The 26,102-nt window shown below is 41.1% G+C and overlaps 1 protein-coding gene across 3 annotated transcripts in view; it reads right to left on the bottom strand.

Moving 5' to 3' along the window:
* The window catches only part of MAGI3 (membrane associated guanylate kinase, WW and PDZ domain containing 3), a 248,819-nt gene extending 241,887 nt beyond the window's left edge, over window positions 1-6,932 (bottom strand). For 2 of the 3 annotated variants that reach the window (XM_043575875.1, XM_043575876.1), the window contains exon 1: window positions 6,063-6,930. In XM_043575875.1, the coding sequence (XP_043431810.1) occupies window positions 6,063-6,378 (316 nt within the window). In that variant the 5' untranslated portion in view covers window positions 6,379-6,930. Of the gene's footprint in view, window positions 1-6,062 lie in introns of all 3 variants that reach the window. The other variant, XM_043575877.1, reaches the window with a different exon arrangement.
* Window positions 6,933-26,102: the final 19,170 nt, after the last annotated feature.

The following is a 26,102-nucleotide window of genomic DNA, read 5'->3' as shown; positions in this document are numbered from 1 at the left end:
TTTCCAATTATTCTATAATGCTGTCTTTGTGCATTTATACAAAGTAAGGTTTTATACACATACTCGCACACTATTGAGATAGACTATACTGTAGACCTATCTGTATTGAATATTCTTGCCCCATGTTTTTCTCTTCTGCTTCTTACATACTACTAAAAGGATACTAATTGCACTCAACGAAAACACATCCATCTTTCAAAGCCAGGGTAAGTTCAAAATTCTTTACAATTCTCTCCCCAGGTAGCAAAGGCAGAAAATAAGAGCAGGTGGCAAAGACCCTAACAAGCCACAAAAAGGAAATGTTCTTTCACATTTAACATGTACACATTTAACTCCTACAAATTCACTATGCACACCCAGATGGGGATAATTTCTTAAAATTAAGAAATAGGTGTTGTTATTTTTAATTTTTTTTTTATCGTTTATTTATTTTTGAAGGAGAGAGAGACAGAGGCAGAGCATGAGCAGAGGAAGAGAAGAGAGAGAGGGAGACAGAATCCAAAGCAGGCTCCAGGCTCTGAGCTGTCAGCACAGAACCATACGCGGGCTAGAACTCAAAAACTGTGAGATCATGCATGACCTGAGCCGAAGTCAGATGCTTAACCGACTGAGCCACCCAAGCATGCCAGAAATAGGTTTTATTTAAAGAAACACAACACAACAAAACAACTCTTGAATGCGAGCCAACTATTTCATCTGGTGCTCAACCACAACACAGCAACTGGTTTCAGCGTAAGTGGAAACAAGACATATAGTACCTATCCTACAAATGGCACAATACAATGTATAAAATACGCTGTAAATAAAACACAGATACAGTATATTTTGAAAGCAATTTAACTAAGGGCTTTTCGAAAGATAATTGTGTCTATATTTTATTTCCCTCTTTTTGGAATGACTTGAGAACCCAAATTCTAACATGTAAACCCGCACCGCTTTTAGAAGTGTGCTTGGCAACCCACTAGTGTAGCTTCCACCAAAATTCATACTCACACTGACCTAAAGAGTTTTATTTAGGTACTAGGGGAAAAGTGGAAAAGGGAAAACGCTTCCTACAGATAGTCCTTACCAATGGAATCTTAAGCTCCCATAAAAGTGTGAGCTTCTCGGAAGACAGGCCATTTCTGATTCACTTTTATATTTCATATTTTTATATCACCAGCCCTGGTTCACACGGGGTACCGCCACCAAATGTCTGTTGAGGGAATGAATGTGTGCCAGTAATTGATCCTTTGTTTTCTCTTTATAAAGTAAAATAAGCACCTTTCCAGGGAAACATTCTGAATAGTATTTGTTCAAGGAAAAAAAAGAGCAACTCTTCCCCACAAACACGTCTCTCACAACACTCGCCGCCGAGCCACTGAAAACTTTACCCTCAGGAGCAGTTTTAAATAAAGGGCATTTTTTTCCCCTCTATGCCAAAATGTAGTATTACAAGGAAATTATTGCTTGAAAGTTCAGAAGAGAACCAAAACTGACTAATTAATTAAAGGAGTCACCATTCTAGTCTTCCATACCAAAACACGTATCCTTTATCAAATTATGAACAACTGAAAATTGACGTGGAAACTGGCAGAGTTTGAAATTGGTACCAAATACTGAAGTGGCTCATAAAAATGAAATTCTCCTACAACATACTCCCCAAACCCCTAAGCGCTCACAAAATTTATAAAGCACTTAGGGGTTATATAGTAAAGATATTATATGAAACTATTCACCTGAGAAGGGTATGCACTGACTTTGTAAGTCAGATACTAGAGCAAATGCAGATTTATCATCAACTTACATAAATTAGAGACCAGGAAACACACACACACACACACACACACACACACACACACACTGAAATTTGTCTCTTATATTAAGAGGTTTTATAAAACACATCCCAGGATCTCAGAGGAAAACCAATTTCTATTCCCCAGGAACACAGTTCCGCTCTACGAAAACCAGTTTTAGCATTAAGCTGAATGAAATAAAAATGATCTGAAAACTGAAAGGGGCCAAATATTAAGTGTTTCTTCTGCGTCTATGGCAAAAGCCCATAATTCACATGAATCAAAGGTGTCAATGAAGAGTCCAGAACCTGAAGTTACTTCAATTACTTGTGACCAATTTTAGACCCCAAAAAAATGCTACCAAAATTTGAGAAAACAGGAAAGTTTCCAACTTAAGGTTTATCAAAATTTAATGCTATGTTCCCTAGTTTCTGTTGTTAAAAAAAATTTTTTTTTTGTATTGGAAACCTAGGAGGCTAGCAATTAAACTCTAACTTCTCTCACTCTCCCCTTCTTCAAATAGGACAACCACCCAAACAAAACCCCCAAGCCCAAAATCCCCTCTAAACCAAAAAAAACAAAAAGATCCAAAAGTGAAAAGAAAGGGAGGGAGGGTTATTGATGACTGGCACAGCACAAACATCCTTACTTAAAAGCTTCTAGTAGTGTGTCCCCACCCATGGGGAATGTATTTCTAGGAATGTGCTCATTTTAACAAAATTCCCCTATAAATCAGACGCTCAAAGAGTCAATGGCAAAGACTTTTACCTATGATTAACTGGCATTAAACAAGATGTTTCAAATTAGTGTTTGTTTAAACAATAACATTGATCCTCATGATTTTCTTCTCTAGATACAGTAACAGACATAAGGTAGTTGAAAGCAGAGTGTGCATAATAATGCAGTAGACAAGGATTTCATGTACTTACTATATCAATACTTAATCTCTGAAATAAAAGCCACATAATCCGCAACCACTGAAACAGGTGTTTAAATGTATATGAAGAAGTGAATATTCCCTAAAACTCTGTACATTCACAGTCTGGAGAAATTGAGAACCAAATTAACTACTTCTATCGTTAATCAGAATAGAAATTGCTTAAAAATATGCTCTGAAATAAATTCAAAGAAACTAATCCTGCTTACAGGACTAGATCATGAAACAATTTCATCATAGGTCTAAAGTTCAACTTCCTTTACTACTGTGAAACTACAAAGTTCAAATTCAAGTGAAAACTTCTCTCTTTGCAGAGGAAAAAAAAAAAAAAAAAGACAGGGCTGTAATTAAGAAACAGGTGACCAGCTGGGCCAAGGAATGGGTGAAACTAAAGACTATCTTAGAAGCAGAAACGTATTCACCACTAAGAACTATGTGAATACTAAATACGAGTAAGATTCCAATAAGAAATTACCTAATTCTTTCAAGAAATGCCTAGGATTAGGAAGCATATTTAAAGAGTTTATTTTATTATAATCTTTAATGGAATTTGCAAGTAAAAAAAAAAGTAAGCCCCAAATCAAAGCTAAAGACGGTCGCTGCTAGAAAGAATCTCAAGTCACCCGGGTGTTGGTGCTGGCTTTGGCTGGGCTCCCCTTAGCATGTACTAGACACACACATACGGAAGGATCCATACACATCCCTTTGCCATGGACTTTGTCAGAAGACAATGAACGTGAGATCATCCCCCACCAATATCACATCTCACAAAAATGGTTACGTTTATTCTTGTACTGTGCTAGTTTCTAGATGGTATGTTATGAATATAGTTCTATAAGACAAGAGACAGTGCTAAGTACACTTTACAATTCCTTATTAAATTGGAAAATCCATTTCTCTCTCAGAGTTTAAATAAAATGGGGGAAAAAAACCGTGCAGAGCAAGTTCCTTTTTAAATGTCCTCACTCCGTATTTTCATACTTTTCAAATTTAATCCTAACAATATAAAATTTTTGTCTCCATTGGAGATGGTATTTATTCTGGTTTTAATCACACCCAAAGTTCTAGGAGTTACCTCTTTTGGCTCTTTAATTTCTTTAATTTAATTCTGAAATCTTGTACTTAACCTGCAAAAATCGTGCTATTTTATGACAAATGTTTTAGCATAGCCATTCAAGAAAACTATTTAATCTAATGCTTAACATGAGCCCATTAGAAACCTAAGGATACTATTCTTGGAGAAATTAAAATCTTTAAATTACAACTTGCTTAGAAACAAGAATAACTCAGATGACACATAGTGGTATCCTTTAGAAATTACTGAAGCAGAGCAGATCTTTAAAAAAATAAATGTAGTGTTCAGAACCTTTATAATTAATGATCAGAAAATATGCTCAACCCATTAATATAAATTATTCCCCTTTTTTGGCCAAACATTTGAAGTAGGACAGTGCCTGAGGTTGTCAAGAGGGCAGAATTTTATTACTGTAAAACTGTCAACTACGTTCTGGGGCATATGATGTTCATCCAACACAGCTAATCCGTATTACTGAATACACTCTAAATTCTGATTTATTTTCTCAAATTTGATATAAACTTTGAGAAAATATATAGCATGCAGACCAAACCAATACTCCCAGTCTATAAAAGAATCACAGTAATTTGAGGATACATCAACTTCCTCCCATTAAATCTTAAACTATTTTTGAAAATAACAGTTATACTCTCATTCGTGCCCCAACTAATCAAAACAAAACACAAGGCAATGATGCAGATGTTCTCATTATTCCCTGACTCATGGGATTTGAACTACATGACATCTAGATTAGTAAATGCTGTGTTATATAGTATTTTGCATATTACAGACAGTGCTTGACTCCCTAGATTACAGCCATTACAGCCCCCAAAACCTTCCCTCCCCCTTTGACGTATGACTCTAAAAGTTTGAGTTAAGAATTTCTGAATTTGCAAAACTATACAGAAGATGTTTCAAGTCTGCCAAAGTTATTCAAATTAACAATAAAAAAGAAAACCATACATAAACCATAAGCTTTAAATGAACATGATGAGATAGATCACACGAAGAAAACCTTCATTTAAGATTACAGGGACATGTGATCGTGTGTGTGTGTATGTGTGTATACACCCACAATACTCACATACGTATACTGCACCACAAACCATCAGTCCCCATTAAGCCCAAGGACTATGAAAGAGAGATTTCCAAAGTGAGCTGCTGAGAAAGAAAAAACAATGGGAGAGGGAGAGAGCATGTTAAAATTTTCTCCCGAATTTTCTAGCATTTTGCAGTCAAGGGATGGACTGATTCCTCTAGCCCAAGTCACAATTAAACAGCCCATTATATTCTGATGCACTATATATTCAGTGGGGCACGCTCAGCAAAACTAGTTTGACTCCTAACAACGTTGTGATCATAATTCTCTCTCTCTCCCGCAAGCATCTCAGAAAACAGAACCACGTTCTAACCAATGCCGAAAGGAACAATGCCGTGAATAACAAATACAGAAGGACTATTGCATCCTATCGGGTTTCACTGTACGCAGTCTGATCAATGCTTTGAAACCTAAACGTAATGTGCTTGGCAGCAGATTTTACTCGCGTGAAACACACCAGGGCAACAGGGGTCCATCTCACCCACCACGTCAACAAAATCGGTGTAAAATCAAAGATTTACAAGAGATGTGACTCGAAAGAGGCACCTAGGTCTTCTTTAGAAACCCAGACTATTCAACAGCTCCCCGCAAGAACACACTGCTGGGCCACATACCACATTCTGTACTGCATCGATACCCAGACACCTGAAACCACCTGGACCGAGTGAGTTAGGCTGTCAGCTCCAAGGTGTTGCCAGTGCAGAAGAAACACTGAAGCAGCTGAGCCCTCCTAGGTACGCTAGGTAGTAACGCCGGCACCAAGTGCCTCAGTAGTAGAAAGCCTCTTTCCCTATTAGAAAACGCGTAAGACTGTTCCAAAGAACATGCTACAATCAGGAGGACCTTCTTCACAAAGGAGAACGGAAAAGGCTGGTTTTCCCTCTAGTCAAAAACTCTCGGTAGGAGATAGGGCTACAGGTTTAGGAAACCCAAATTGCTTCTGGTTGCAAATCTATGACAGCTTGCAGAGCAGCCTGGCCAAGCCAGAGCTCAGTTTTCCCATCGGCAAAACGGGAATCACCATCGCCGCCCCTCCCCCTCGCCAGCGAGTCCGGAGCAACCACGGAGTCTAAGATTCCCCAGGGCGATAAGCGGTGGGGAGTGGCTGCCGCTCCCAGGACGCCCACCCCGACTTCCCCCCCAGACCCCGCAACAGAAAAGGCAGGGCCGGCGTACCTGGCTTCACAGTCTTGAGACGGATGGGCTCTCGGAAGTGGCGGATGACAGCCAGGGTGTCCCGGTTGGTGAGCCCGCTGACAGGCGTCCCGTTCACCTCCAGCAGCACATCCCCCGGGCTGGGCGCCTTGCCCGAGACGACGCAGCAGGTGCCCCCGCCGGGCTCCTCCCGGAGCCGCCCCAGGTAGGGGAACTCGCCGCGCTCCGCGCCGCCCCGGATCTCCGCGCCCAAGTCGCCCGGGGGCCCGGCCCAGGACACCGCGCACTCCTGCACCTTGCTGAGCCAGTGCTTCTTCTTCTTCAGCGTCTTCGACATCCCGAACCCCGCTGCACCATGGGGGAGACCCCGCGCGGGCGGCGGGGGCGCCGCTCCGGCCCCCTCTCAGCCTGGGGGCCCGGCGGCCCGTGCAGCCCTGCGAGGGGGCCTCGCCGCTCCGGCGCCCCCACCCCCCCGACCGCAGCCCGCTGGGGCCGGGCTGCTCCCAGCCCCGAGACGCCCCTTGGACGCCCCTCCCGGCTGCGCTCCCCGGAGCTGCCGGGCTGCGCGAGGGCCACCCCGGGCGAGGCTGAAGAAAGGAGAGGGGAACTGTCCCCGGGCGGCTCCAGAGGGGTTTCGGGCGGGGTCACGGCCGCCGGCTGGCCCCCGGGCTCCGCGGCGGAGCGGCGGGAAAGGCAGAAGCAGGGGGGCGGGGAGGTGAAGGGGGAAGAGCCGGAACGGGAAAAATCCGTCGGGGGCGCGCAGAAGCGCGCGTAGACCCGTCGCAGGATCGATCGTGGCCGCTGCGGAGCTGGAGCGCGGAGACCAACGCCTGCCCAAGCTGCCAGGAAACTGCCGCTTTCAAACCCGCCGCAACCTCCTCCGCCTCCCTCTTCCCTTCCCCCCGCCCTCGCCCATCCCTCATCCAGAGCCCCGCCCCCCTCTGCCGCGCGGCGCCCGGCGCGCTGCCGTCACAGGCCGGGCGCTTGGGAACGAGCCCCGGCACTCGACTCCCTCGCCGGGGATTGGCCCCCAGCGGGCAGGGGGCGGACCCTCGGCGAGAGCGAGGACCACCGATTGGCTAGTGGGAGTGAAGGAGGCGGGCACTCGGATGAGTGAAGTTTGAAGAGGGTGGAAAAAAGAAGTTTGGAGAGTGAGGGAGGGCGAAGGGAGGGGCAGGGGAATGGAACCCGCAACACATCGCAGGGCCGAGAGAGGCCCTCTCCGTGCGTCGGCTGGTGCCAAGCGAAAACTCGGTTGGGAAGAGCGGAAAGAACTCCGAGGTGGAGGCGTGGCTGGAGAGCGGGGCGGAGTTGGGGGTGGAGCCCGGGAGCACTTCCAAGAGAGGGTGTACTTTACTGGAGAGACAGAGAGCAGAGTCCGCTGCCCGAAGTGGCGGGGGCTCCAGGGTGGTCACAACCGATCACTTGAGCTCAGTGGATGTTTCTTGTTCGTTCATTAACTCATTCAACAAATCTTATTGGACGCCCATGATGGAAAGTAAAATAGAGTCCTAGACACTGCTGTGTGGCATCGGACAAATTAGACACCCTCTCTGAGCCGCTGCATCTTTGGCTGAAAAGTGGAGACAATTACACCACTCCAAATTATTGTGAAGATTACATGAGGCGCATGTAAAACATCTGCATAGTGCCTCACAGAAGGTGGGTGCTTACTGTTTGTAGCTGGTGATGTTGACTTTATGTCAGAAATTATGCTAGGTACTGGGGTGCAAGGATGAAGAAAACAGGCCCTGCTCTCAAGGAGGTCATAGGCTAATGAGAGAGATTGCCCGAGATGAAGTAGGGTGATGTGGAGGTAGAAAGTGGGATTAGAACTAACAGCGTTGCATTGGAGTCCTGCATGCTATTTACTGGCTGTTTGACCCTGGCCAAATCTCAGCGTCAAGCTTATTCATCTGTAAGGAGGTCGAAGGAGAACTAACATTAAATAAAGAACATTAAATAAAGAACATTAAACAAAGAATAAAGGTCCACTCCAGCGCTAATTTTTCAAGAACTCTTGAGCTTTCTCTCTTCCCTCACTTGCCTTACACTCTCCCCACTCGTTTTGTCTTTTAGAAATCCTTTTCATCCTCAGCCCAAATAACATCTCTTCCAGGTAGCCTTCTTTGATTTTTTTTTTTTTTCATCAAAGTAGAGACTTTTCTCTGAGCTAGGATACTTTTACTTTTTCAACGTGGCTCCACACTATGTAGTCTCCTATCTCCCTTTAATGGTTGAGGAAAGCCCTTATTTACACTATGAATAACTCCACAGAATCTCACGTGTCAGATAGACTAGGCGAAGTTTCAACAACTGCAGTGATTTTGTTCACACCATTGTATCGGTCAGAGCCTAGCAGGAAACAAATGGTACTTTACAAAGGGTAGGCAGGGTGGGGGGAGCCACAGGGAAGTGTGGAACCCTGGGACTGCAAGCTGATAGATCTGTAGAAGCAAGGGGAAGGAACCAAAATTCAGCACAAAAAGGGCAGCCAGACAGGAGCCTGTGACCTTCAGGCAAGGGATGCAGTGAGCCTAAGTAAAAACCCAAGGAGGAAGCTGGGGGATTTATAGCTCACTCACCTCTCTCTCCCAGTCTCCTGCTGATACATCCCAGTGGCCAAATCCAACCAGAAGCCCAGAAGCCTGAGGGCAAAAAAGTCCTTTGATGCAGTCCATCTCACACAAAGAGGAAACCATGCATCTGTAGAGAAAAGGGGGAAAATATCCAGCACAGGTATGTGGATTGCTCAGATTTATCCAGATCTGAGACAAAGCTGGAGTATTTTTTTCTGAATTATTACCTACAGTAACTTGATAATCTCCACATCATCTGCTTTCACATCACCTCCAAGAAAACGTCTTTTCCTGCCTAGACTGTGTCCATTAGGATACTATTGGCCAGAAACAAAGTATCTGACTAACAGCTTGATGTATGAGGTCATTTATTATATCTTTAACACAAGGTTCAGAGGTTAAATAGTCTCAGCATTAGTTCAGCAGCACAATCATGTCACTAAGGACCCAAATTCTTTTTGTGCCCGGTCTCTTACCACTATATGCTTTTTGGCTTCTATCTCCAGGCTTGTCACCTCTTGATTGCAGTGTGGCTGCCACAGCTCCAGATGGCACATCCTCAGAGGTATGAGCAGGAAGGGAAGGAAAAGCAGTGCTGTTCCCATTTTTATGAAGGAGAAAACTCCTTCCCAGACTACCTGCCCCCGCCCCCACCCACTAGAATCTCTCTTATTGGCTAGAAAATGGTCACATGCCTACCATAGATCAGTGGCAAAAAGAAAATGGGATTGCCACAGTTCATTAACTTGATCATAAGTCACCCCAAACAGAGGAGAAAGAATAGGTATCAAGTAGGCACCCAATGGTGCCTGCCACATTCCTCAATCAATAATAAATTTTCTTGACTCTTGGGCAGAAAACTGCAATGATTAGGAGCTTGAGGTCTAGAGTCAGACTGCAAATCCCAGTTTTTCTACTTCCTGGCTCTGTGATCTCAAGTAAGCTATTCAACTATTTAACCTTACCTAAACTCCATTTCCTCATCCAGGAAAGGGGTATGATAACAGTGCTCACCTGAGTGGTTGTGAGAACTGAATGGAGCTGTTTGAGTCAAGGAAGCACTTAACATATGGTCTAGCATAAAAGCCAACACTCATAGCTAAATAGTTATATTTGTGACAAGGCTAAGAGCATTGTTCATCACCTCTGGAATTTTTTAAGTATTAAATTCACCCATCTTAGTAAGCCTAGCTTCTGCTTTTTAAATATTCTAGAAGTAAGCTGCCCACTCCAATGAATTCATTCTGGTAGGATACTACTTTGGAAATTACCAATTAAAAGAGTCACGTTCCAAGCGTCTCTCTGTAAAATGGCACCTAACCAAATAATCAAATTGTACCTATGTTCATTACTGTTTCCAAAATCTAACAGTTGGCCTAATAGTTATGATTTCCATGGGGAATATTAATAAGCCAAGTAATATGGAAACCGGTTTAACAAAAAATCAAGGATACAGTTGAATTTGATAATCTCCAAGGTTTCTTTGAGCTACTTCTAACCATCCATAAGATAAACACAGATACATTTCAAGATGCATACCCCATGCGTTAGGTCCCAAGATGGCTGGAGAGGCACCAAGTAACACAAGTATCACAATGCTAAAAACTGAAAAGAGGGACATGGGTTTCTCCTTTCCCCATTTCTTTATTTTTTTGGAGACCAAGGAAACCTCTCCCCAAAGGCTCCCAGGAAGACTTTCCCTTCAGCTCATTGGGCGGCATTGTCCAAATGCCCTTTCCTAAACCAACGGTGCAAAGAGTAATGGAACACCCAAAAAGACAGCCAGCATCTTAGAAACTACATGCCTGCACAGTATCTCAACAAAACTCAGGGGTGGGGGGGAGCATCTCTTAACAAATATGAAGGGGGGAAGATCGGCATTTAGGTAAACAATCCACAGTGTCCTCCACAAATAGACTGTACTGATTTGCTTCAAAGATATATTTTTTTCGGACAAGGTGGGGAATTTGTTTCATTGGATACTATCGTGCAGAGTGTTCTTAATGAGAATTAAATAGACCCTTCTGCTTAGAAAATTTCAGGATGGCAGGTATAAATTCCCAATTTTTCTGAAATGACCCACGCTTACTTTCTCCTTTGGACAATCAGAGGTGTCTCGTATGGTGGCACAGTTCGTGTGCCTACAGTTTCAGGGCCATCACTCACATCGGCGTCCATGTGAACAGTGTCCATGGACTTGTGCCTGGCTTTGTGCCAAAGCAAGGCAAGTATAGGGAGAAATGTTCGGTTTCATTTATTTTTGTACGCTCACTTGTTTCTTTCTTGAAAACTCGAATCTCTAGTAATCGTAAGTCAAGTCACTATTTAGACGAAGCCATTCTCAAGTATCCTGGTGGCAGAGGGTGAGGAAGAAGTGGAGTACGCGGATAAAACAAATATTCGCCTTCTATGCAGAATATAAGAACATTCATCCTGTTTTTCTTCCCACAGATGATAGTAAAAATTATCTTGAATTTTAAAAATTCTGATCAACAAAATCTTTCACTGGCTTAGAAAATGTCCATATTTACTGTATTATGGAAAGGATATATGTAATGTAGTCTAACATTAACAGCCTAACCAAATTCAGTATTAATGTTCTATTGTATCTTTACATTTTATTAGCATTTTTATTTGCCTAGGTCTATGGGCTAATTTGTATGCTAATGCTAAAATATGCTCAATTACAAAAGCAGTAAAATGGAAGATTTTATTTCAGTTAAACAAACTAATTTATTGTCTGAAACATGTATTACTTACTACGTTTCACGCATTAATGTGCATTTTTGCCCATGGGTGCACTTACCTGCAAATGACCAAATGAATCCAGTGCAAACTCACAGAACAATAGGAACATTCAAACCCAAGGGCAGTGCCAACATGCTTTGAAAGAGGGGTTAGTTAAGCAGTCAGATGTCAAGTTCGTCTAACAAAGCAGGACAAAGAGAACATTGAATAAAATAGAAAATACCAAAATACCTATCTTTCAGCTTTCAGCTAAAATACAATCTCCTACTCAAGGCCAGCCTTGGTTTCCTACAGCTGGATGTCAGCTCTTGCTTCTCCAGAACTAATAGCATGTTATTTCTGTTTTCTTTCCCAGTAGACCCCAAGATTCTTGAGAGCAGGGTCTCTCTGATTCATTTGTGTATTCCTCATTGGTCTGCGTACTCTGTTCTTTAGTATAGTTAGCACACATTCATTCAAAAAAACAAAGTACCCATTATAAACAGGCATTGTTTTTTAGGTGTTGGTTTACAGCAATGAAGAAACCTACAAGGTCGCTTGTTTCCTGGGGAAGATGACAGTGTAGGGGAGGAAGAGGTTTTCTTCTACCCTGTTAGGGTCCCTGGCTGGGTCTGAAACTCCATCTAACAAAGATACATTAACAGAAGAAAAGCATACAAATTTATTTAATACAAGTTTGATGTGACACAGGAGACTCTGTAAGGAAATAAAGATCAGAATAAATGATTAAACCTGAGTGGTTTTGAGGCTATTAATGAAGAATTGAAAGTCAGGGAAAGATGTGATAGGGCAAAGAATATGAGCTGAGAGTAGTAAACCCGGGAAACTTAGCAAAGCCTGTTTGCTCAGATTCTATCCCTCCAACTTGGATATACAGAGGCTCCTTTTTTTCTCCAGGTCTGGAGAGGGCACCTCTCCTATGAAGGTCTTATGACCCACTTCAGAGAAGAAGGGCAGGGAGAAGGTCAGAGAGACCTGCCTGCTTCTCCTATTTTCTCAAACTGCTTCAGTTTAAACTATTCGGTATGCCAAGCTGCCATATTTTAGCGTATCACATCTTGAACCCCGTCAACAGTAAACCCAAAGCAACTAAGTGATCAAGATAACTTCCAGTAGTAATGGTACTGTAATTAAAATAGAAGATGAATCAGAATCAAATAATGGCTATTTAGGAGAAGACACAGGCTACATCAGAAGTCGTGGAGAAAGTCTGCTTGAGAAGGTGACAGTTTAGCTGAGACTTGACTGACAAGGAAGAGGGAGCCAAGTGACAACTGGAGACCTGAACATTCCAGGCCAACAGTGAGACCTGAGGCGATGTGAAGTTTTTAGGAGAGGAGTGGCAGAATCTGATTTACATTTTAGATGGATAGTTCGGATTGCTCCATAGAGAAGGAGGAGGGTGACGATAGAATTTGAGAAGCCAGACAGAAATCTGGTACAGGAGCCCACTGAGAAAGCCTGATGGCATGGACCAGGGTAGAAACAACGAAGATGAAAATTGATCTGAATGTACTGTGGAAATCAGAAGTTATAGTTTTAATTTCCTAGGCTGATCATAGTTAAAGCAATATGTTACAATTGTATTTAATAAGAAGCTGTGTGGAATGTAATTGCTTTGTTGAAATGTCCCTTCACAGGAAGATAAGAGGGAGGAACTTACAAAATAAAAAGTGGGAAAAATACTTAATTAAGTTTAGATGCATACAGGTTCTTTCTTTTGTCGTATTTATTGGTATTTATTGAATAGCGTGCCCAGAGAGGTGGAATGCTAATTTCAAGGCTTTTCTTTGAACTCTTAAAGTAACATCCACTCAAAGTATATGCTGACCTTGAAGTTTGTGAAACGATGTACTGTTCTTTTAATCTACAGGATGTGTTGTTATAAGAAGTAGAATTTGTTTCTTGACTAATAAAGGAACTCACAAACTTTGTTTTAAAAGAGTTTTACTACCGTATAAAATCGTTAGTTTCGTTGACCAGCTAGAAAACTTCAAGCCCCTGGGTCTTCTCATTGCAGACTGGAAGCAAATAAACAGTCCTTTCATGGATTCCAACACAAAGAAAGCATGATGTGAAACTGCCTTTCTTCAACAGAAGGAAAATGCTCATTTACTTGGCTAAACTTAGGTGAAGTGTTTCCAAACGCACACTCGCAACTTTCACAGTAAAAATGATTGGAAACACACCACATAAGCTTAAAATAAACACACCCCATTCAGAGTCTGGGTGCTGTGGACTTTGCTTATCCTTAACAGGGACATCTAAATAAAGTCTGTATTTTCCATTCAAAAATGGAGAGTGACCTTGTTGGATTTGGAGTGAAGGAGAGAAGGAGCTGGATTTTATTGCAGAAGCAGGGCAACATTCAAGATAAAAAGGGTTCCGAGGAGGTGCCTCTGTGCTTTAGAACCTAAAGTTAATCTTGGCACATTTAAACATATAACACCTCCTGAAAGTTTTCATCACAAGGAAAGAAGATTGTAACTGTGTGTGGTGCTGGATGTTAACTATACTTATTGTGGTGATCATTTTGCAATACATGTAAATATCAAATCATGTTGTACACCTGCAACTAATGTTATATGACAGTTATATTGCAAGGAAATAAATATAAATGAATCCTGTCCATTCCCAGTTTGATAGGCATAAATAGGACAAAGAGAGTAAGTGGTTACATCAACAACAAACCTTCAGAACCATGAATACAAATCATGATGTGGTTAATTTTTCAAGGAAATCTTTTCAACTTGGTGGTGTTTGAGAATGTGGAGATTAAAACTTTCAAATTGCAAACTACTGTGGATTGAATCGTATCCCCCCCCACCCCAAATTTGTATGTTGATACCCTACCCTCCAGCCGTATATGGATATAGAACCTATAAAGGAGGGAATTAAGGTTAAGTAAGGTCACAAGTGTGAGCCCCATCCTACTTCAATAGGATCGATGGCCTCTTGAGAAGAGAGATCTCCCCTTTGCTTCCCCACAGCAAGAAGGAGACAGCCTGCAAGCCAGGAAGAGAGAAGAGAACCCTCACCAGAACCCGACCATGCTGGCACCTGGATCTCAGACTTCTAGCTCCTCGAACCACGAGAACATTAATGTCTGTTGTTTAAGCCACTGGTCTAGCGTTATCGTGTATTTCATTATAGCAGCAGAGCTGGTAAGACGCGTGCAGTCACAGTGATCCTTTAAAAAATAAATCGGATCATGTCACTCCTTGCTCAGTACCAGTTGTATCCCTATTTTACTCAGAGTAAAAGCCATTGTTCCTGCAATGACCAGCTGGCCCACCATCATCTAGTTACCTCTATGATCTCTTCCCGGTGCCCCCTACCTGCCCACTTGACTCCACTCCAGCTGCACTGGCCTTCTTGCAATTCTTTCAACATGCCAGACATGCTCTTGCCTCAGCTCTCCCCCTGCCTAGAACGCTCTCTTCCACCAGATATCTGTGTGGCTCATGCTCTCACCTCCATTTGACATTGGCTCAAATGTCACTTCTCAGTGCACTCTAGTTTACCTTCTTATCTAAAAATGCAACATCCCCTCAACTCCTAGACCTCCTTACTCTGTTCTATCTTTGCTATCCTTTGTCTGCAGCATTTATCCCTTGCTTATAGACATAATAATTATACAGTATATTATTTTTTTGTCCGTCTCTGCCTTTGAATGTAAGTCCCAGGAGGACAGAAATCTTTGTTTTGTTCACTAATTTACCCCTGGTGCCTAGAATAGCACCCAGCTTATAGTAGGATCTCGATAAAGACTGGTCTGTTCAAGTGCTTTCCCTTCAAAGTTCTTTCAGATATATTAACTTTACTAGATAATTTAATCTTCATAATAATTTTAAAATAGTTCAATTTTTGTCATAATCCTATGAGGCAGCTATCGTCATATGCCCAGTATACTAGTGAGTCAGAAAGGTTACTCTAGTCCCCACACGTTTCTCCACAATAGGTGGGAGTCAAAACTTGAACTCAGATATTCTTACTCCATATCTAGCCTCCTTTCCTTTGCCATGGTGATCATCTTACGACATTTTCACAGTGAAACAAAATGTCAAAACATTCCAATTAAGAAATTGTGGTCTCTATTACAACTGCATCAGAATGATTAAGATGAAAAGACTGACCCTCTTAAGTATTAGCAAAAACATGTAGACTTGTGGACATTCTCACACACTGCCAATGAGAATGTAAATTGGTTCAACCACTTTGGTAAACTGACTGTTTCTACTAAGTTAGTAAATGCATACACTAGGATCCGTCAATTCTACTCCTGGGGATATACCCAACAGAAATGAGTACTTATGTCCTCCAAAAAGTCTATACAAGAATTATTCAGAATATCCCCAGACTGGAAACAACCCAAATGTCCATTAAGATTAGAATGGCTACATAAGTCTTGGATATTCTTAGAATACGACACAGTAATGTAAGAATAAAACTAACCTGCACACAGAAAAATGGATGAATGTCACAGCCATAATTTGAATCAAAAGAAGCTAGACAAAAAATGTGTATTAACAGATTCCACTGATACAAATTTCAATAATAGGTCAAACTAATATATGGTAATTAAAGTCAGAATTATGATTACCTTTGAGAGAGCATTGACTAAAGACAACACAGAGGACCTTCTGAGGTCCTGGAAATGTTCTATATCTTAATATGGGTAGTGCTTTAAAGGGTGTCAACATATGTAGAAATCAATCTAGCTGTATGCTTAAGATTATATACTTTATGACCCAGCAATAGCACTGCTAGGAATTTAACCAAGGGATACAGGACTGCTGATGCATAGGGGCACTTGTACCCCAATGTTTATAGCAGCACTCTCAACAATAACCAAATTATGGAAAGGGCTTAAATGTCCATCAACTGATGAATGGATAAAGAAATTGTGGTTTATATACACAATGGAATACTACTTGGCAATGAGAAAGAATGAAACATGGCCTTTTGTAGCAACATGGATGGAACTGGAGAGTGTTATGCTAGGTGAAATAAGACATACAGAGAAAGACAGATACCATATGTTTTCACATTTATGTGGATCCTGAGAAACTTAACAGAAGACCATGGGGGAGGGGAAGGAAAAAAAAAGTTAGAGAGGGAGAGAGCCAAACCATAAGAGACTCTTAAAAACTGAGAATAAACTGAGGGTTGATGGGGGGTTGGATGGAGGGAGGGTGGGTGATGGGCATTGAGGAGGGCACCTGTTGGGATGAGCACTGGGTGTTGTATGAAAACCAACTTGATGATAAATTTCATATTAAAAAAAATATTATACACTTTACCAAGTTACATATCAATAAATAAGTTTTTAAAAATGATCACTTTCTATCAATGAGGAAATGATAGATTATTCAATAAATGGTTAGAGAACAAATGACTGGCCATCTGAAAATATTTGATTCTTGATGCCTGCGATATTCCTTACTTGACAACAAATTTCAGATGATCAAATATTTAAACATAAAAATATCCAAATAGCAGTAGAATAAAAATGGTAAAATTGTTTTATAATATTGGAGGAGGAAGGCCTTTCTTATCAAGACACCAATAGGATAAGGGTGCCTGGGTGGCTCAGTTAGTTAAACATCAAACTCTTGATTTGGGCTCAGGTCATAAACTCATGGTTTGTGGGATCGAGCCCCATGTCAGGCTCTGTACTGATAGCAGGGAGCCTGCTTGGGATTCTCTTTCCCTCTCTCTCTCCCCATCCCCCACCCCATGCACGGACTCACTCTCAAAATAAACAAACTTTTTGGGTGCGTGGGCGGTTCAGTTAGTTAAGCAGCCAACTTTAGCTCAGGTCATGATCTCATGGCTTGTGAGTTCGAGCCCCACGTCAGGCTCTGTGCTGACAGTTCAGAGCCTGGAGCCTGCTTCAAATTTGGTGTCTCCCTCTCTCTCTGCCTGTCCCCTGCTTGTTCTCTCTCTCTCTCTCTCTCAAAAATGAATAAACATTTTTAAAAAATTTTTAAAAATTGGTATACCTCATGGTGAGTAATAGGCCAGCATCAAAAATTTTTAATTTTCAATGCAGTTACTCTATTAGGAAATTTCAGACTTCCTGTACTAGCAAGTATATTGCAGATGCATGTTGGAGAAGATATCTAGAATAGAGGCTGGTTAAATGAATTATGATGTATTCATTCAACAGAATACTGTGCAGGAGGAGGTAGAGCTTTGTATGCTGATGTGGGAAGATCCTTAAGATAGATATTTAAAAATAATTTTTTTAATGTTTTATTTATTTTTGAAAGAGAGAGAGACGGAGCATGAGAGGGGAAGAGGCAGAGAGGCAGAGAGGGAGACACACACACAGAATGTGAAGCAGGCTCCAGGCTCTGAGCTATCAGCACAGAGCCTGACACGGGGCTCAAACTCATGAACTGGCAGATCATGACCCGAGCTGCAGTCAAACACTCAACTGACTGAGCCACCCAAGCACCCCAAGGTAGATTTTTTTAAGTACAGATGTGTTTGCTTTTATTTGGATTTAAGAAGGGGATGTGGTTGATATTTGCAAACATGTATATATGGCTATGTTCTCTGGAGAACCTCCAAGAAATTAGTGGCTGTAGTTGTCTCTGGGCATTGTGACTAGAAGACAGAAAGGGGAAATTGCTTTCTACTAAATACCCCTTTGCACTATGAATTATTATTTTTACCAAGTACATTTGAGCCTCAAACAATACAGGTTTGAACTGTACAGATTCACTTGTATGCAGATTTATTTTGATAAATACAGTAAACTGCTATAAGTGTATTTTCTCTTACATTTTTAAGTTTCTATTTAAATTCCAGTTAGTTACCATACAGTGCAATATTAGTTCAGATGTACAATATAATGATTCAGCACTTCCATACATCACCCTGTGTTCATCACAAGTGCCCTCCTAAATCCCCATTACCTATTTAACCCAGCCCTCACCCCCTCCCTTCTGGGAACCCTCAGTTTGTTCTCTATAGTTCAGAGTCTGTTTCTTGATCTGCTTCTCTTTTTCTTTCCCCTATGAGCATTTGTTTTGTGTCTTCAATTCCACATATAAGTGAAATCATATGATATTTGTCTTTCTCAGACTTATTTCCCTTAGCATAATACACTCTAGCTCCTCCACATCATTGCAAATGGCAAGATTTTATTCTTTTTCATGGCTGAGTAACATTCCATTGTGTGTGTGTGTGTGTATGATGTATTCATTCAACAGATATATATACACAGATATATAGATATATAGATATAAATATATACATACACACACATCTTCATCCATTCATCAGTTGATGGACATTTAGGCTATTTCCATAATTTGGCTATTGTTGTAATGCTGCTATAAATATCGGGGTGCATATGGGGCCCCAGGGTGGCTCAGTCGGTTGAGCGTCTGACTTCGGCTCAGGTCATGATCTCGCAGTTGGTGAGTTCAAGCCTCACATCGGGCTCTGTGCTGACAGCTCAGAACCTGGAGCCTTCTTCGGATTCTGTGTCTCCCTCTCTGCCCTTCTCCCACTCATGCACTCTCTCTCGCGCGCTCTCTCTCTCTCTCTCTCTAAGAATATAAACATTGACAAAAAATTTTAAATATCAGGGTGTATATGTCCCTTCGAATTAGTATTTTTGTATTCTTTGGGCATGATTTTCTTAACATTTTTTTTTCTAGCTTACTTTTTTGTAAGAATACAGTATATAATACATGTAATATACAGAAGATGTATTAGACAACTGGCATTGGTCAAGGCATCTAGTCAATAGTAGGCTATCAGTAGTTAAGTTTTGGGGGAGGCAAAAGCTATATACAGATTTTTGACTGCACAGGGGTTTAGGCTGTTCAGGCATCTACTCCACATGTATTAACTGGAAAAAAAGACAAAAATACTATATTCAAAGAAAAGGAGGAAGTGGAGCAAAAAGGAGCAGGATTACAGGGAGGGGAAGGAGGAAGAGAAGGTGGCAGTTGAAAAATAACCGAGGCCTGCCCTTCTGCATGTCCCACATGGTCTAGCCCAGTGTCTTACAGAGCGTGCTGAATAAATAAAACTCCCAAATCTACTCTACTGGTCTGGAATCTCATCTAAGCACAGGTTCGGTATTTTCAGCTCAGATTAATCTTTTAAAACCAGACTACTTAGGGCATGAGATACTTGGCCTAGGGAATTCTGTGGTTTAAGAAGTTAAAACCTTACCTAATGCTCACTATCTTTAGAGGAGGTGAAAATGAATCAATGTTGGTGAAAATTACACACACCTATGTGTGTGTGTGTATGTGCCCTTTATATTTATATATGCCTTTTATATGTATTTGTATACATAAAACTATAATGCAATGTATGTGTGTATACAACACTAACATGTTACTTATCTGAAGCTAAAGATGGACAGGTTAGAAGCCACTAGGACAGTTCAACAATTCTGTATAGGTGCCAGTTTTGTGCCTCTAATGATTTTGAATAAAAAACAAATAGCTTTGTTTTCTGTTTAATTGCAGTTTAATTAGAAGCTGAAAAGAATTTTTTTTACATTACTAGAATAAGACCTATTGACAGAAATTTCATCACTGTTCATTCTTGGAGAGACTTAGGGTTCAGCTGACCTCTAGACTGGGGTTTTCTACAGAAAGTTTTCTAGCCCATGTTGATCTTGATCCAGGAGGTTAATGTGTACCAAAAGGAAGTTATTTTGAACCAAATTTAAGTGGTTTTACAGAATATTGATAGAACAATAGCCGAGGTAAACAGGCAGTAAAACTTGAGAAATTCTTAAGAATTTCGTTTTGAATGTCTCAATGTCAAATTGGCTGGTTTTTAGACAGAAAGACAAATACTATATGAACTCACATATATATGGAATCTAAAAAAAAAAAACAAAACAAGCTCATAGAAACAACAGGTTGGTGGTTGCCAGGGGCAGGGAGGGGGTAAATGGTTGAAGGTAAAGGTACAAACTTCCAGTTAGAAGATAAGAATGTTCTAGGGATGTAACGTAGAACATGGCAACTGTAATTAACAATACTGTACTCTAAATTTGAAAGTTGCTAAGAGTGGGTCTTAAAAGTTCTCATCACAAGAGAAAACAGTTTGTAAGTATGTGAGTTAATTAATGTTAACCAAACTCACTGTGTTAATCATTTCATGCTACATACTCATATCAAATGAATATATCATACGCCTTAAACTGATAGAGATATGATTGACACATAACATCCTAACTGGAAAAAAAAAAACTTCAAGGCTTGGAGGTTTTAAAGTAACTTTTTGCTTAAGCTCATTTGGGTAAAACTCCGGTAAGATTTACTGGAGCACGAGAGAAAACTGGATACATATATACTTATTTGATTTGTTTTTTTAATATCTAAGAAACAAGTGAAAGAAAGCTCAGAATCTATTGGCCTTGTCGGCTAGTTCTAAATGCTCGCCACAATTGTCTAGAAGAGGGAGTAAAACACAAAACAATAGGCTCTGAGGACCTTAAAAACTAACCAGTTGTTTGGGATATCCTGAGTCAGAAAGTGTTTACCCATTCCCTTAACAATCACTACAGCAAGGATGCATTACATTAAGAACAATTCTGAGTAGTGAGATTGAGACACCAAAAAGCCATAGTTATCAGAGAGATTCATAGACTCATAACATTTTAGATGTGGATGAGTTAAAAAATCACCCACTGCCTGGCAATGCAGGGTAATACACTTGAGCTGTTTTCAACAATATAAATTGAAATACTTATTTTGGGGGTGCCTGGGTGGCTCAGTCGGTTAAGCGTCCGACTTCAGCTCAGGTCATGATCTCACAGTCTGTGAGTTCGAGCCCTGCATCGGGCTCTGTGGTGATGGCTCAGAGCCTGGAGCCTGCTTCCGATTCTGTGTCTCCCTCTCTCTTTGCCCCTTCCCTGCTCATGCTCTGTCTCTCTCTGTCTCAAAAATAAATAAACATTAAAAAAATTAAAAAAGGGGCGCCTGGGTGGCGCAGTCGGTTAAGCGTCCGACTTCAGCCAGGTCATGATCTCGCGGTCTGTGAGTTCGAGCCCCGCATCGGGCTCTGGGCTGACGGCTCAGAGCCTGGAGCCTGCTTCCGATTCTGTGTCTCCCTCTCTCTCTGCCCCTCCCCCGTTCATGCTCTGTCTCTCTCTGTCCCAAAAATAAATAAACGTTGAAAAAAAAAAAAAATTAAAAAAAAAAAAAAATTAAAAAAAAAATGAAATACTTATTTTGGATTAATCCCTACCTAACTGAACAATTAAACATATGATAACAATAGTTTTCCATCCCCTCTACTGACTAAGGCTCTACAATACAAGGGAATTTTACCATGATGGACTTTCTTAGCTTATCAGCCCACCCCTCTTTTTTGATCCGACAATGCACATGGAGGGACAAATATTCTACTTTTCAACTTATCTTTGTAGAAGTTCATGTATTTTAATTAAAATATTAGGAAACATGTGGGGTAGAAAATGGAAGAAATGTCAAGTTTGATTTTCATTTGGATCCTAGTCTTGACCACCCATAATGTGTGAGCCAGAATGGGGGGGAGGCTAGTTTTTAGAAGATTTGGTAAAAATAAACAAAGTGTTCACCTATCCTAAGAATCTTCTCAGTGATTAAAAAAAACTACACAAAATAACTGATAGGCATAATTGCTGATGGTTAAAAACAATGGGGTTATACTTTTGATTACCAAAATTATTACCTTTCATGGCTGTAGAGGTAGAATGCGGTGAACTCAGGATAGCTGAATGAAGGACAAGCTTATTCAAGGGACCAGAACTTCTAATTCTACAAGAGTGTGATGCTAGGACCTTTGGGGAAACTCATGCTCCCTGTACTCAGCTAAAAAAGACGCATGCTGTCACTCCTTCCATCACCACACAGCAGAAACAAGTATTGCAGAGGATTATGACCTGTGGAGGCACATTCACCCAACTTTTTTTCAGTTTTCAATCATCCCTTACAGGCTGAACTGCATGCTCTCGATTACTTTTCCTGGATTTCAGAAAAATGCTTATATAACAGCTTGGCCTTTTCACAAAAATTAGGTTCTATGCTGGGACAAGTTGCTAGTTGTATCAAGAGTCCTAAACTGTGAAATCCCAAAATACATCATTGTAAAGGTCTCGAGTGTTCATTCAGATTACAAATTATGACATCTCTACAGACTCCAGTTTTGACTGAAATGTAAGCTGTCCAGTGTAGCTGGAGCATCGGTTCTAAGGAGACAAGGTAGGAGAAGGAATTCTGGAAAGAATGTTGGAAAACCTTAAATGTCAAGTGGCCCAAGTTATACTCAACAAGCGTGGAAAGCCCTCGTGGATCAGAAAATAGGATGATGATGTAATCAAAGTGGTGCTTTTAGGCCATGGAAGACAGAAGTTGAAGGAGAAGAAATTAGTTTTAAAGATTTGCATATGCAGTGCAGAATGTCAAAAAAAAGCATTACAACATGTTATTAATAGTAGTTCAGTAATTATTCCTGAGTGATAAAATTATCAGAATTTTTATTTGACTCATTTGTATTGTCTAATTTTATGGAGGATATATAGGGGTCACTTTGCATTAAAGAAGGTCTGGGAGCACCTGAGTGGCTCAGTTGGTTAAGTGTCTGACTTTAATTTTTTAGGTTTATTTACTTATTTTGAAAGGGAGAAAAGAGAGCACGAATAGGGTAGGGGCAGAGAGAGAAGGAGAAAAAACTCCAAGCAGGCTCTGTGCTACCAGTGCAGAGCCCAGCTTGGGGCTCAATGCAGGGCTCGACCTCACAAACCCCGAAATTATGACCTGAATCAAGATCAAGAGTTGGTCGCTCAACCAACTGAGCCCCCCGGTGCCCCCAGTTTCTGATTCTTGACTTTAGTTCAGGTCTTGATCTCAGGGTATTATGTTCAAGCCCCACATTGGGCTCTGAGTTGTGGGTGAAGCCTACTAACAAAAAAACAAACAAAAAAAAAGTCTAAATTATGCATTTTATAATGAAGAAATTCCAACAAAACCAAAAAATAAAGTGAACCCCACACATGTGTCACCCAGATTAAACAATTACTGAAATTTTGCTATATTTTCTCCATCTCTCTTTTTGCTTTCTTTTTCATTCCTTTACCAGTATCTTGCCCTTGGTGGCCCCTGTGTCTTTCTGACCTGACCCATTAGTTCTTGATAGCTTCCTTGCTTTCCAGCACAGCAAGATGTCCCCGACTCCTCTTAATTTCCTGCCACAGGCCTGGAATCCGCTTATCTTTCGAGGTACACAGTTTCATTACAGCAGGTTAGGAAAAAAAAATGTTTTAAAAAATAAAGGTAGAAGGCAAACAGCCAACTTCATACAGAAGTGATTTCTCAATAGTCGTCGGTGCTACCATTCTGGGACTTGTGGAGAAAATATTAGAAGTAGCAGAAGTAGAGGAGAGCATGCAAACATTCTGAAGTGAATCTGCTTTTAAAAGCAAAGCGCATGTGTCAGCATTAAAAACTTGCCCCTAGTAGGTAACTGTTCAATTTAGGAAAAACTCGGCTTCTTTGTGATCTTTGAAGTAAAAATTTCAAGCCAGGTCTTACTGGATCGAATGTACCATCTTTGATACTAGCCCCTTTGTTTTGTTTTCATAAATCTGAGCAAAATGCTAAGTAACATCTAACACCTTCTCCTTTCTGCTTCAGGGGAGTCTTCGTCCCCAGCCTAAACAGATAAAGTACCATTGCTCTGTTCACACCATGGGAGGAAAGCTTTTAACCTTTAAAAAAAAAAAAAAAAAAAACCCACTGCTTTATTATTTTTTTTTTAATGTTTATTTTTGGGACAGACAGAGTGTGAGCAGGGGAGGGGCAGAGAGAGAGGAAGACACAGAATCTGAAGCAGGGTCCAGGCTCTGAGCTGTCAGCACAGAGCCCGATGCAGGGCTCGAACCCACAAGCCGTGAGATCATGACCTGAGCCTAAGTCGGATGCTTAACCGACTGAGCCACCCAGGCAGCCCTAAGGCAGCATTAACATTTTCCTCCCCATCGCAAGTGAAGAATGCAAAGCTGTATCTCTGTGGGGGGGGGGGGGGGGGGGGGACGGGGGTGTGATGGGGGTTGGGAGGGGTGTTGAAATAACAGCTAAGACATAAGGAAGGTTTGCTCAGTCCTTACATGTATTAGCTCTTTTAATCTTGACAACAATCCTATGAAGTAGGCACTAATTACCTTCATTTTTATAGATAAAGACACTGAGAAATAAAGAGGAATAAATGAAGAGCCCAAGACCACTCAGCCATGACTTTTATGGAGCCAGAATTTGAATCCAGACACTCTGACAACAAACTCACCGGCCTGGGGAGGGCAGGAGTTCCCTTCCCCCAAACAACTGGAAAAATCCCAAGTCTCAAAACCCCTGCTGGAGAGAAATTACTCCCCATAGGAGTAAAAACACCAGAACCGTTCACTTTGAACACAAGAGCACAAGGTGCCCATGGTCACCATTATGTTGTTCTGGCTAACCCAGTAACAACACGTTCGGTTGACAGATGTATCGTTATTACTCAGGAAAGAACTAAAAAATGTGTGTATCGAACGTTCACTATCATTACAGGGGCGCTTTTCACATGGTGTTATGCAAGCTCCTTGCCCGCAGGGACGCTATCTTCATTTTTATAGCTCAGACAGTTAATCCTGGCACATAGGAGGTAAAAAGTATATTAAACAAATAATTTTTTAATGAATTAAAATGGATAAAGAGCTCTGGGTATCGCACATTGCCCCACAACCGTTAGGGATCTTGCCCAAACCTGAAATCTTTCCAAAGTGAAAGATACTAGTACCGTTACACCAGGACAACGAACTCGTCTCATCTGAGCAGTTTTGCGGCATAAAAACACAACGAAGCAAATCAACAGAGTGTCTCAAGGCAAGGTAACTTATAAATGTGTTAGTGTACCATGTTTTAGAAGAATAAAGGCCGATTTGTAGTATAAATTTGTCAGGCAGATCCGCAGCTCTTTCCCCTTTCCCTGTTTTTATGACCCATTAGTGAAAACTTTTCTTGCCATTTTTTTAAGCCCTTTATTTATGCTGTTCTGTTCTCAACAACGTGTCTGCAGATACCTGCCTTACATTTAGTCTTGGTTCTTAAGGTTTAAAATAAACTATAAATACTTCGCGGTGTGCTCACAGTCAAACTCTAGGAGCCCTTTCTGTACTTAATTCTAATTTTAAAGGATTAAACTTTGGGCTCATTTACATATCTTAGGGGAGGCAAAATGTTATAGGCAATTCAGAGAAGTATCTATTCTTTCTGGTAAAAAACAAAACAGAACTGTAATCTTTCAATCCCCGTCTCTGTGACCAGAAAAAAAAAAAAAATCATTATTTCTGGTGTCTATGAATTCTAGCATTTTGGGAATGGTGGTAGTGGGAGAAATCTGGTTGTTTACATCCTTATAAATGATTAAGCTTTCCTGTTTTGCCAACTCAGCCTTTTAAGTCTCCTAGGAGCTAGAGCAAGGATATAATATCGTCTGTGGTGTTATTTGCAAACATAAAAGGAAACGACCGTGTGGCTCATAGACACCACTTATATTCCATTGTAGACTAGGAAGCAGGAAACATAAGCATAGTAGTTATAGATTTAAATGGTCTGCCTGTTGTTCCATAAAACACTTGTTTCATTTACTCCTCTAAGTCGGTGCAATTCAGCTCAGCTACTGTGAAGCAGAAAATATTATCAATTAGAGCCACAGTATGCTGGTCCTG

The sequence above is a fragment of the Prionailurus bengalensis genome, chromosome C1 (assembly GCF_016509475.1).
Source record: "Prionailurus bengalensis isolate Pbe53 chromosome C1, Fcat_Pben_1.1_paternal_pri, whole genome shotgun sequence".
In the NCBI taxonomy this organism is placed as follows: Eukaryota; Metazoa; Chordata; class Mammalia; order Carnivora; family Felidae; genus Prionailurus; species Prionailurus bengalensis.
Note: the sequence above shows the minus strand (reverse complement) of the source record. Positions and strands in the feature narration are given on the sequence as shown.